The sequence below is a fragment of the Staurois parvus genome, unplaced genomic scaffold (genome assembly GCF_062004578.1).
Source record: "Staurois parvus isolate SC_StPar_1 unplaced genomic scaffold, SC_StPar_1.0 ptg000564l, whole genome shotgun sequence".
In the NCBI taxonomy this organism is placed as follows: Eukaryota; Metazoa; Chordata; class Amphibia; order Anura; family Ranidae; genus Staurois; species Staurois parvus.
The window spans coordinates 6,517,791-6,531,788 of record NW_028318360.1 but is presented as its reverse complement, the minus strand read 5'-3'; the positions used below and the strand labels follow the sequence as shown (position 1 = coordinate 6,531,788).

The 13,998-nt window shown below is 43.6% G+C and overlaps 1 protein-coding gene across 1 annotated transcript in view; it reads left to right on the top strand.

Annotated features, from left to right (window-relative positions):
• The window catches only part of CPZ (carboxypeptidase Z), a 123,791-nt gene that overhangs the window by 96,631 nt on the left and 13,162 nt on the right, over positions 1-13,998 (top strand). The window contains exon 10 of the mRNA XM_089691570.1: positions 4,312-4,411. Within this exon, the coding sequence (XP_089547696.1) occupies positions 4,312-4,411 (100 nt within the window). The remainder of the gene's footprint in view (positions 1-4,311; positions 4,412-13,998) is intronic.

Sequence of the window (13,998 nt, the reverse complement as noted above, 5' to 3'; positions counted from 1 at the left end):
TGGAGTGTGTTCAAATCCGGATGCCTTAAAAAGCCACTGAACAAATTGCAAGATGGTTCCTATAAAAGACCTTTACATAGTGTTTTTATGTATTTACCTATTGGAACATATGTGGTATCTTGCTATATCTGCATTATGCCAATTAACTTTGTTGTATTTTAGTTTGTTTTATTATTAGTTTGGAAACAGTTCTTAAAGAGGACCAGAAAAACAAAAGGCAACCAGATGAATTAAAGAATTTGTAAACCCAACATTTCATATTCCTGTTGCCTGCTGTACCATGTACTTTATGAAAAAGTCTCCTGTTCTCTTTGTATTACTTCCTTTGTGTGAAATCCCTGGTGTTCCTGCCAGTCCCTGTGCTTTCCTATCAAAACTGACCACACTAGGTATGAGAACGCGCCATGGTCAGTTCTCTAGCTGTGATGGGAGCTCAGTCTGCTCTCCTCCAATTCACTTCTATTTACTGGGAAGATCAGTGTGCTGCTGCTTCTCCTCCCCGAGCTCCTTAAGCAGCTGAGAACAGAGTGTATGTGATCACTTATTAAAAAGGGGAAAAAAGGTATTTATATTGTTCTTTAAATATATACACAAATGTTTTGCCTTTCATTTCTATTACAAACTGAATGGGTTGTTTTACAAGGTGAGGGTTTACTTTAGTTAACCACTTCAAAACTGGTCACTTTCACCCCCTTCCTGCCCAGTCCAATTTTCAGCTTTCAGTGCTGTGGCACTTTGACAATTGCGTGGTCATTCAACACTGTACCCATATAACATTTTTATCATTTTTTTTAGACAGAGCTTTCATTTGCTGGTATTTAATCACCACTTGTTTTTTTATTTTTTGGTACACAAAAAAGACTGAACATTTTGAAAAAAAATCCCTTTTTCTTCTTTTCTGTCATAAACTATTGTGAATAAGTAATTTTTTTTCTTTACGAATGTGTGCTGATGAGGCTGCACTAATGGACACTGATAGGCTGCACTAATGGGCATAGATAGGCTGCACTGATGGGCACTGATAAGGTTGCACTGATGGGCACTGATAATGAGGCACTGATGGGCACTGATAGGCTGCTCTGATGGGCACTGATAGGCTGCACTGATGGGCATTGATTGACACTGATAAGCTGCACTGATGGGCAACTTCTGGAGCTGCACTGATTATCAGGGCACTGATGATCAGTGCCATGATTATCAGTGTAAACAAAGTGCTGTCAGCCTTGCCAGGTATCAGCTGTTTCTTCCTCACACAGACACAGCATGTAAGGGAAAGACTGCCGATAACCAGCCAGTCTGTTTAAATGTGATCAGGTGTGATTGGACACCACTGATCACATGGTAAAGGGCAGCTGTGACTGGCCCTTTACTGCAATCTGTGATCAGTTGTGTCCACAGGACACAGCATTCACAGAGCATGCCCAATGCATTCCACAGAGGGTGCCTATGAGGCGCATTCTGGAGAGACATCTATAGATGCCCTCCCAGAACAAGAAAACTGTGCTGTAGCCATCTATTGGCTATAGTGCGGTATTAAAGTGGTTAAATAATAACCAAAATATCAGAAGCAGACATACATAAAATAGTATGTCTATAATAATAAGATCAAAAGATCTTTTGCACCTTCAGCTCCTCACCAATGGAAACCTGTGCTAAGAGAGATGTACAGGCTTGTATTGTTGAACTTCTACAAATACTAGTTGCCTGTAGACATGTGCACACTGGAAATTTTCATTTCATTTTGTTTCGGATGCATTTGTTCATTGAAGAATTTAGTTTTGTCAGACATTTTCGAATTAGAAGGATTCAATATTTTCAGATGCTAGTCCAATCCACCAAGAGAAATGGCATGAGCTGATTGGACAGTATCTACTGGCATTGTGTGCATCAGTGTCATTTGGGTAGATTTACTGAAGGAAAATAGACTTTTTTACTTTGCAAGGGAATTTTCACTTTGCAATAAATTTTTCCTTAACTTAGTGAATGTAGTGAAAATCTTTCAAAGTATGAAGTATAGATGTTTCACCCGATCATCCAGTCACTCTCTTCTGTATATACAAATTCTGAATGCATAACTAGAGCCAAGTATGTCAAGGACTGGGGTTATTCCTAAACCGGCTTTCTCTACATACATTAAACATGGCAATCTGATTAGAAAGCAAATGAACTGTAAATTTGCTAAAAAATTAAATATTATATAATATTGTATAAAAAAGAATGGACATAATTCATCCTCTCTGAGGGCATGCCATTGTCCACCATAATGCTCACCAATGCAAATACACCAATGCAAATAAAAAATTGTTATTAAAAAAAAATGAATGTACGCATATAATAACCAATTTATAAACTATGTACTAGTACATTTCATCTTGTTTTTATTGGTATAAATAATGTTATAGAAAAGTTTCCCTGGAAATATGTTAAACCTCACATCACTTTGTTACTTATCCCAGAGGTTACAGAAAGAGACATCACATGGTGGCAAAAGTCCAACCCAACAACATGTCCATTCCATAGGCTGCCTGTAAGCAGATAAAAAAGCCAAACAATGGAAGCATCAGCGTAATACCAGTCTTCAGTTTAAATTAGACAATGGCTGAAGAGTTAGCATAGAACTTTTTTAACACTGGATGACATTTCTTCTAGGACTTTCAGGCCAAAATACTAGTGTGGGATTTAACTTAGAATTTTCAGTGTTGGTCATAAAAAAGTTTTAACACTTTGACTGGCACTTACATATCTGTTCCATTTTGCTGCAAAAGTAGCTGTGAGCTTGTTTTACCAGAAATGGCTAGCCATTTTGTTTTCTATAGTGGTCACTTCTACAGTCTAAAATATATTGTGTTTCCAACTTTCCTTTTGCTTTGCTATCTTAGATCTGTCTTTACTGTTTGGGATCTCTTTTTAGGATGAAGAACTCCAATTTAGTTATTAAATTCACTATGTCTCTAGTGTTAAAAGTTAAGCCATAAGCACCCTGTTAAAAAAAAGGTTCCCTAACCAATTGGGAGAAAATCTTTTCAACCCAAATAACTTTAAAGTATTGGGAAAATACCTTCAGAATCACCTACAAGGCTACCCAATGTAGCTCCCACTGGGAGTCATACTTAAAAATACTCCACCAATGGTACCTGACTCCGGTCAAACTTTCCATCTACTACCCGAAACAGTCCTCTACCTGCTGGAGACTCTGTGGTGAGCCAGGCTCAACAATCCACATTTTGTGGTCATGCAATTCACTTCGTTCCTTCTGGAATACTATATTCCAGTTCATTTCTGAAATACACAAAATTCAATTAGCCCCGAACCAATCGCTAGCACTCCTACACATTGGAATTGAGAAACTCCCTCCAAGCTCCAGAACAATTATTACCCATATACTCTTTGCTGCAAAAATTAATATTACTAGACTATGGAACACAAACAATACCCCCACAATCACATCATTGATTACAGACCTTAACACTCAATGCCGAATGGAAAAACTATTCGCAATCAACACTTCCTCCTATCACAAATTTGATCTCCAGTGGACCCGATGGCTAAAACACCCTAAATGTAATATACAACCTTGATGACATTTCAGGAAACGAACTCACACCCCGCACTTAGACTGGTATCAACTCAATTCCCCAGCTATATTCCTCCCTCTCCACCCTACTGCCCCTCTTCCCATCTCCCCACCACCATCCTCCCCCTAATTCCCCTAACTCCTCACCAAGGCCCTTCAAAGGTACACAAATACCTCTGATGACGTTGCTAAACAAGACTAATACTCCATCTGTCCAGAGGGCAGATCTACAACAAATTGATCAACCATATTTGCCTACTGTAATGTTGTACGATTTAACCTTTTCTCTTTTCCCTGTTCTTCCATGTTTATCCTTGAAAACTCAATAAAAATATTGAAACATAAAAAAAAGGTTCCTTATATGTAACTGTCCAGCTGGTTGCAAGTCCAATTTTTGCTTTTTTCAAAACCTATGGTTGTTGGTATCCAACAATTTATGGTGTTTTAGATGCCACATCCTTGGTGTGTGCTGTGGTTCCACCTACCAGCATCTGTAACAGTGTCTACTATAATAGAGGTTTACAGTGCAAACCACTAGTGTATTTGGTTAAACATTCCAGTTTGATAATCTTTTGCAAATTATTATGAGGCGCACAAAAAAAAAAAAATGCTCAATGGATCCCTTTCATTTTCTAAAATAATATATAGTTTATGGGTGAGTTAAGGAACCTTAAATCTGTAATATGCATTTTCATGCATCAATCAATTGTTCTTTTATTTCCTTCTTTTACGATCAGGTACACCGAGGCATAAAAGGAGTAGTGAAGGATGAACATGGAAATCCCATTAAAAATGCCCGCATCTCAGTGAGAGGAATTCGCCATGACATCATGACAGGTACTTTTCCAACTTTTTTATATTTATGGTGGTGATGTACAGCACACAGTATAGCAAAAAAAAAATCGGGAAGACAGATTTTAAAACTAAAATGAACAGGGGGTATATTTATTAAAGCTGAAGTTCACCCAAAAGGGGAAGCTCCACTTGTTTACCGTCTCCCCGCTCCACTACCACATTTTCCCCTTTTTGGGGGGAGAGTGGAGTGGGTATCTGCTCCCACTTCTGGTCAGGAAGTTCAGCCCACCCTCCTTCCCTGCAGCCCTCTGAGACACTCCACAGGTCTCAGAAGATGTTTCTTTGGTTTTTAGTGCTACAGTCAATCATCCTCCCTTTCCTCATGGCCTAGAAGCAACAATAGAAAGAGAACTGTGCATAAGGTAATGAGGTGATTGTACCCGTATTAGTGCTCTTGTGACAGGAACAATTGAGTACTGTCCGAGATACTTTTTTCATTTGCACTAACATACAATTTTTCAGGTCAAGGTTTCGAGGTATGTCCCCTTCTGCAAGGTCCAAGCAGTATTAATAAGGTAGTAGAAATTAAATATGCCTGCTGGGTCAGCAAGTTTACTTGTTTATAACAGGGTGAGACACTCAGACATTTTCTCATGCCTCTAAAGAGAGCCAATGCTTTCCAAAATAAGAGGGACCAGTTATTTTAGTTTAGGGTTGCAGGCATGTCCAATCACAGCTGCTAGCATAAAAATTAGTAAAGTGAATGTAGAGATGTGGTTTTTTTATTTATGTAGTATGTATGTAAGTGTTCAAGTGTATGTGAAGGCAAAGTGTTAATATTTGTTTTAGATTTTTTTAGATTTGGAATAGTGAGTGGTCTGTGTCCCTGCTAGGGAGATTAACAATCTCTGTATGTCGTTGTGGCCATTACCACTGAGACAGAATCCAAAACTATATAGTTGTCATCAGAACAAGAGGTGATCATTCAATGGGGACAAAAATTGCAGTGACAACTAAAGCTGGTATAAAAGAACAGTTTTATTTTTCATTCTACCGGCCTGTTGAACGAAAAAAAAACCCGACAGATCCCCACATCCATACAATTGATTTGGATGTGGTTATCTCCCCTGCCTTGCTATTGTATTCTGACAGCAGGGACTCCTCCCCTGTCAGAATACACTGATTGGCGCTGCAGTCATTGGCTACAAGCACTAATTGATTGCTGGTTTTCCCACAGGATCATTTGACGGAAGCTGGTTTAATAACCGCATATTTTACAGTAATAACACACACTTTATTTTATGAATGTTTTTTGTCAGGGTCCCCCAAGGTTCTGTTCTTGGTCCTCTCCTGTTCTCGATCTACACTTCCTCTGTGGGTCATTTATTAGCCTCCCATGACTTCCAATACCATTTCTACACTGATGACACCCAAATCTTTCTCTCTACCCCTCAGCTCATACTATCAATCTCTACACACATCACTAATTTACTAACAGACATATAAGTCTGAATGTCACACCGGTTTCTCAAACTCAATCTATCTAAAACTGAGCTCATAATATTTCCTCCCCCATGTGCCCCCACCCCTGACTTCTCTGTCAAGATCAAAGGTTCAACCATCAACCTGTTCCCACATGCCAAGGTACTAGGTGTAATTCTGGACTCTGAACTATCCTTTCAGCCTCACATCCAATCAATATCCAAAGCTTGCCATCTCAACCTCCGCAACATATCCAAATACGCCCCTTCCTAACCAATGACACCACAAAGCTCCTCTTTCACTCCCTGGTCATCTCTCGCCTCTACCGTTGCAAATCCCTCCTCACTGGATTACCTTTACATAGGCTATGTCCTCTTCAGCTCATCATGAATACTACTGCCAGATCCATTCACTTTACCAACCTCTCAGTGTCTGCTACCTCTCTCTGCCAATCCATCCACTGACTTCTGCCAATACAAACAACAACGTATAAAGCCATCCACTACTCTACCCCCCCTCCCCCATCACTAACCCAGTTTCAAAATACTAACCTAATTGTTCTCTATTCTCTATGATACTCCCAAGACCTCCTGTTTTCTAGCTCCCTTGTCACCTCCAGAACTTCTCTTGAGCTTCTCCCATCTACAGGTACTCCCTATCCCAATCTGTTCAATTATCTCCTACTCTGTCCACTTTTAGATGATCTCTGAAAACCCTTCTCTTCACAGACGCCTACCCTGCCCTCACCTAACAACTGTACTTTTATTTTCTCAGCTTTTCCCCCATTTATTATAATTTATATCTCTATATCCTCCCTCTTAGTTTATAAGCTCTACTGAGCTGGGCCCTCTGATTCCTCCTGTATTAAATTGTGTTGTAATTGTACTGTCTGCCCTTATGTTTTATAGTGCTGCATGAACTGTTGGCGCTATATAAATCCTGTATAGTAATAATTGAATTGCAAACAATTTTCAGAAAAACCCAGTGTGTTATTTTATCTGCTAATTATAAAGCAGTATTTATTATTTAGTGCATCAAGCCCAGTGTCCTGTACTGGACAGTTAGTTAGGAAATAAGAGTTTTTGACTTTCCTGTAAAATTATTTTCTTGAAATAGAGTACAGGACACAGACCACCCTCCTGCTTCTTAAAAACTGGTGAGATTATATGGGTTTAACAACTTTTGTTTGCCGGTGTCCTCATCTGAAGGTGGTGTTGGTGTATAACTCATAGTCAAGGCTTAAAGAAGCCTGTGTAATGTACTGTACTCCAAGAAAATGATTTTACAGGCAGGTCAACAATCCATAAAAATAATCTGGAAGACTGAAAAAGTAAACCTTGTTTTCACCAAAATAGAGTGTGACTAAAGGCAAGTTGTTTTTTCTTTTTGGATAGAACAATGGAGAGTTTTAACCCCGTAATTCTTCCCATTTTGGACATTTCCCTTCACTTCCTGTCCAATAGCTAAAGCAGAAAGTGATAGGAAATCCCTCCAAAGTGAGAGTATCCTGGTGTGTCACCAGGGTCATCAGAACTAGTGTCCCTATTGGACGATTTGCTCTGTTCTGGTGATTTTTACTGTTCTGGTGACAATCGAAAGTTTGGGATTTTCTTTTGTTATTGCTTTTGATGATAATGCTAAACAGGACAAATAGAGAGGGTGAATCTCCCTAACAGTGGAAAGACAGCAATAAAAATTCAAAGATGTTCTAATCCCTCTCCACGCTGCCCAAAACTAAAAAAAAGTGTTGCCTTTACTTATACCTAAACAAAAAATAAAATGGCTGTAGAACTCTACTCATTAATCAATTGGGGGGTATAGAATGTGGTAGCCACAGAATACTGTAGTCATATGGGGCCAGAAAGGTAAAATCTGGTGAACTCATGAACAAGAGAAGCCAGTTCTCAAGTTTAAAGCAGACTAGCATGGGATGAACATAACTACTCAAATGCAGAAGAAAATAATTTGAAATTATGGGCACATAAATTAGGTTGAATTTTCTAGAGTATTTTTTTGTATGGGAAGGAAAAAAAAAATGTATACACACCTAGGCGGATGCAGCATTGATATGAACATCAGTTCGATTCTGCATATGTCCCCTGCCAGCTCTGTACAGAGAACTGAGCGATCAAAGACCACTGATAGCTCAGTTCTCCCCCTCTGCTCTGAGCAGAGAGCCGGGACTGCCAGTCTCCCTCAGCGCTCACTGAAACACTGGGCTGTGGAGGCAGGGGGGGGGGGGAGGTTGGCTGGCTCAGTATCTTGGCAGATCGCTGAGGGGCTGAGCCAGGTGCCAGTCCAGGGTTCTGATCAGGATCTTTTCAGAGCCTGGACTGGCTCTGTGATTTTTAACTAACTGAACTAACTGCACTCCTGTGATCCATGGGAGAAGTATACTCAGAAAAGCTTTGGCTATACTTCTCCTTTAATTTCTGTAATGTTGGCAATATGGAGCCCAACTGGTATGAAACTGCAGTCACTAGTTTTTTCAATGGAATCACTGTCTTCACCTCAAGGTATAGCCCAGGGTTTCCATAAAATTTTATGTTGTGATTATCCTAAACTTGATTGCATGTTAGATGTTAAATTACTTGAAACAGTATTAAAAAAGCAAAACTGTAATATATTGCATCTTACCAATACTTTAATGTGGCGGGTGCATTCGTTTTCATTTTAGGCTTTTTTGGCTTTTTCCCCTTTATCTTCACCTCGGTCATCCAACCAATAGCACACTTCCTCTTAGAGTATCTCCACTCTGAATGGGGAGCCACAGAGACACCTTTGGACAGCAGCATTGTCAGTAAGGGGAGAGGGTAGTGTTAGATACGCTAGCAGATTTAGATGATTTGAGTAACTAATTAAAGTCAAACGTTTGCTAACACTTTTATTAGCAGTTACAGCAACAGTTTTTTTTTTCCTTTTTGTAAAAAAAGCACCGCGCTCCCAGCACAAAGACTGTCAGGGTGTCACTGAGAGCCCTAGGTCCCGTTCTAACAATTCCGGGTCACATGATCATTATGATATCCTCTGATTGGCTATAACAGTGATCTGTCACTGTATAGCCCGCCCCCCTTGTTTTTTTTTCTCTCTGAATGGAGGAGAGAGATACATTGTATCTCTCTAACTCCTTGCATAGAGAAAAAAAAACAAACTGTTTGTTAAAAAAATAAAGATGAATAGATATTAAAAAATAAAATAAAAAATAAAGAAAAAATACTTAGATCAAGGTTTGATCTAGTTAAGTTCCATGGTTAGTGCTTGAGTCAAGGTCATGGTCAAAGGTCTGGATAATTTTTCTTTTTAATTGGTATCAGCGTCAGTTAGTGTCAGTGTGTTTTTTAAAAAAAAAACAAAAAACAAAATGTGCACTATAGTTTCTAGGCTTTACTACGTGTACAAGCTACAAATATCATACACATTTATGGCATCTCTGCGATCGTCAAGAGCTGGAAAATTTATTTTGGGTTGTTCTTTGGTGGTAGGTTATGGTAGTAACAAAAAACACACAGCTAAATTAAAAAAAAATATTTTTTTTTTACTATTTTGGTCCAGTTTTCCTTTGATAATAAATAAAAATTAGGAACTATCCATTACCATTTACCACCAAATGAAAGCCCAATTTGTCCTGAAAAAAACAAGGTATAATTCACCTGGATGTACAAAGTAGTTGTGATGACATGACGGTTTTACTAACACTTGTCAACGTTGCAAAATTGTGCTTAGGCATTAAGATTTGTTTTACCCTTAGGCGTGAAGGGGTTAAAGGAGTTCTTAAAGCAGAGTTCCACCCAAAAGGGGAAGTTCCAATTTAAGCCTTTGTCCCCCACTCCCCATTAAGGCTTGGCACCTTTGGGGAGTGGGTGCCCAAACTGACAAGTACCCGCTCCCACTTCCGCTGCGATCGTCTAGGCGTTCAGAAGCGGAAATTGCCCCCCCCCCTCCCCCGTAGTCTTCTGGGACACATGACAGGTCCCAGAAGACTACGGGGCCATTCACAAAGTGCAGTGCTTCTCCCTCATGCGCAATGGGCACCTGGCTGTGAAGCCGCACGCTGTCACAGCCGGGTGCCCACACTGAAGATGCCGGTGCCAGGGAGAGAAGACGGCCGGTGAAACCAGCCATGGTGAGGACACCGCTGGACCGAGGGGCAGGTAAGTGTCTGTATTTTAAAATTCAGCAGCTACAGTTTTTGTAGCTGCTGACTTTTATTTTTATTTTTCAGCTGAAAGGACACTTTTTAAGGCTGAAGGTTGTTTACCTTCATGCAGTCTATGTAGGAAAGTGAAAAAACATCAGTTTTTAGCTCCCCCCATACTTACTTGACCCTGGTCTTGATCCAGCAATGTGCATGATAGCAATGGCTCTCCTGGGTCTCACTCTCCTCATTGGCTGAGACGCAGCCATTGGTACCCACTGCTGTCAATCACAGCCAGTGAGGGGGAGCAAGGGCCTTTTTGACGACAGAGCGGGGCTTGGGAACGAGCATGCATGAGTGTCACTTTAGCAAGCGACTTGTTGTGGGGCCACTCGACAGGGAGGAGGGCTGCTGTGTGAAAAACCATTGCACAGCGCAGGTAAGTATAACATGTTTGCTATTTTAAAGAAAAAAAAGTACCTTTACAATCACTTTACCTCCTTGTTTAACATTGCCAAAAAGGTAAAAGCTGTTTCCCATGACTTATATTGCTATTATCAGTGGATTTTGTAAAGTGTATGTAAACCCTAACTGTAAACTTGAATCTCACCAGCTCTTTCCAGCTGTTAAAGCAGTAGTAAACTGCAGGTATAAATAAATATCCCCTGCAAGGTAATGTCATAATTAGAGATGAGCGAAGTATTCAAAAATTCGATTCGACTGATTCGGCGAATTCGTGGAAAAATTTTGATTCGAGTCGAATATATTCGCTGTGAATTTAACTTAAAAAAGGGTGTTTCTAGGCTTCAGAGAGACTTAATATTAGTGCAGAACACTGTACCTTTAATTTAAATGCCCTTGGAGTCTGCTGGGGAAGAGAAATAATACTGTCAGTCAGTATGACATGCAGATGAGTGCCGTCGATCTTAGAATCACCGCACACTTCACTCATTTGGGCAGTCACGGGGCCAAAACCAGAGTGTGGAGCCACAGTGTGGCGGTGGAGGCAGCAGCAATGGGAGGCCATACAGCACCCTATGACAAAAATGGAAACCACCAGCAGTGTGAGGAGACCTGAAAGTGGCACATGGCAGAGTGTGGCGATAGAGACAGCAGCAATGGGAGGCCGTACAGGGACCCATGACACACTCTGGACCTGGCAGCAGCATGAGGAGGCGGTACAGGGGCCCATGACAGATTACGGGCCTGGCAGCAGCATGAGGAGTCGGTACGGGGGCCCATGGCAGATTACGGGCCTGGCAGCAGCAATGGGAGGCCGTACAGGGACCCATGACACACTCTGGACCAGGCAGCAGCATGGGGAGGCGGTACAGGGGCCCATGACAGATTACGGGCCTGGCAGCAGCATGAGGAGTCGGTACGGGGGCCCATGACACACTCTGGACCTGGCAGCAGCATGAGGAGGCGGTACAGGGGCGCATGACAGATTACGAGCCTGGCAGCCGCAACTTGGACAGGAGGACGTTCAGCTTCTGCACCGTCGGGTGCGTGCTCGCAAACTGTTGTCTCTTGGAAACGGATTCCAAGAAAGACTGCTGACGGAATCCGTGAAGAGGAGTAGCAGGAGAAGGAGCATCTGAACGAGCGGAATATGCCAACAAGCGACAACAGGGGCCCATGACAGATTACGGGCCTGGCAGCAGCATGAGGAGTCGGTACGGGGGCCCATGGCAGATTAGGGGCCTGGCAGCAGCTATGGGAGGCCCGTAATCTGCCAGCACCCTATGACAAAAAATGGAACCCACCAGCAGTGTGAGGAGACCTGAAAGTGGCACATGGCAGAGTGTGGCGATGGAGACAGCAGCAATGGGAGGCCGTACAGGGACCCATGACAGACTCTGGACTTGGCAGCAGCATGAGGAGGCGGTATATAGGGGCCCATGGCAGATTAGGGGCCTGGCAGCAGCTATAGGAGGCCCGTAATCTGCCAGCACCCTATGTCAAAAAATTCAACACACCAGCAGTGTGTGAGGAGACCTGAAAGTGGCACATGGCAGAGTGTGGCGATGGAGACAGCAGCAATGGGAGGCCGTACAGGGACCCATGACAGACTCTGGACTTGGCAGCAGCATGAGGAGGCGGTATATAGGGGCCTATGGCAGATTAGGGGCCTGGCAGCAGCTATAGGAGGCCCGTAATCTGCCAGCACCCTATGTCAAAAAATTCAACACACCAGCAGTGTGTGAGGAGACCTGAAAGTGGCACATGGCAGAGTGTGGCGATGGAGACAGCAGCAATGGGAGGCCGTACAGGGACCCATGACAGACTCTGGACTTGGCAGCAGCATGAGGAGGCGGTATATAGGGGCCTATGGCAGATTAGGGGCCTGGCAGCAGCTATAGGAGGCCCGTAATCTGCCAGCACCCTATGTCAAAAAATTCAACACACCAGCAGTGTGAGGAGACCTGAAAGTGGCACATGGCAGAGTGTGGCGATGGAGACAGCAGCAATGGGAGGCCGTACAGGGACCCATGACAGACTCTGGACTTGGCAGCAGCATGAGGAGGCGGTATATAGGGGCCCATGGCAGATTAGGGGCCTGGCAGCAGCTATAGGAGGCCCGTAATCTGCCAGCACCCTATGTCAAAAAATTCAACACACCAGCAGTGTGAGGAGACCTGAAAGTGGCACATGGCAGAGTGTGGCGATGGAGACAGCAGCAATGGGAGGCCGTACAGGGACCCATGACAGACTCCGGACTTGGCAGCAGCATGAGGAGGCGGTATATAGGGGCCCATGGCAGATTAGGGGCCTGGCAGCAGCTATAGGAGGCCCGTAATCTGCCAGCACCCTATGTCAAAAAATTCAACACACCAGCAGTGTGTGAGGAGACCTGAAAGTGGCACATGGCAGAGTGTGGCGATGGAGACAGCAGCAATGGGAGGCCGTACAGGGACCCATGACAGACTCTGGACTTGGCAGCAGCATGAGGAGGTGGTATATAGGGGCTTATGGCAGATTAGGGGCCTGGCAGCAGCTATAGGAGGCCCGTAATCTGCCAGCACCCTATGTCAAAAAATTCAACACACCAGCAGTGTGTGAGGAGACCTGAAAGTGGCACATGGCAGAGTGTGGCGATGGAGACAGCAGCAATGGGAGGCCGTACAGGGACCCATGACAGACTCTGGACTTGGCAGCAGCATGAGGAGGCGGTATATAGGGGCCTATGGCAGATTAGGGGCCTGGCAGCAGCTATAGGAGGCCCGTAATCTGCCAGCACCCTATGTCAAAAAATTGAACACACCAGCAGTGTGTGAGGAGACCTGAAAGTGGCACATGGCAGAGTGTGGCGATGGAGACAGCAGCAATGGGAGGCCGTACAGGGACCCATGACAGACTCTGGACTTTGCAGCAGCATGAGGAGGCGGTATATAGGGGCCCATGGCAGATTAGTAGCCTGGCAGCAGCTATGGGAGGCCCGTAATCTGCCAGCACCCTATGTCAAAAAATTGAACACACCAGCAGTGTGTGAGGAGACCTGAAAGTGGCACATGGCAGATTGTGGCGATGGAGACAGCAGCAATGGGAGGCCGTACAGGGACCCATGAGAGACTCTGGACCTGGCAGCAGCATGAGGAGGCGGTCTATAGGGGCCTATGGCAGATTAGGGGCCTGGCAGCAGCTATAGGAGGCCCGTAATCTGCCAGCACCCTATGTCAAAAAATTCAACACACCAGCAGTGTGTGAGGAGACCTGAAAGTGGCACATGGCAGAGTGTGGCGATGGAGACAGCAGCAATGGGAGGCCGTACAGGGAATCATGACAGACTCTGGACTTGGCAGCAGCATGAGGAGGCGGTATATAGGGGCCCATGGCAGATTAGTAGCCTGGCAGCAGCTATGGGAGGCCCGTAATCTGCCAGCACCCTATGTCAAAAAATTGAACACACCAGCAGTGTGTGAGGAGACCTGAAAGTGGCACATGGCAGAGTGTGGCGATGGAGACAGCAGCAATGGGAGGCCGTACAGGGACCCATGAGAGACTCTGGACC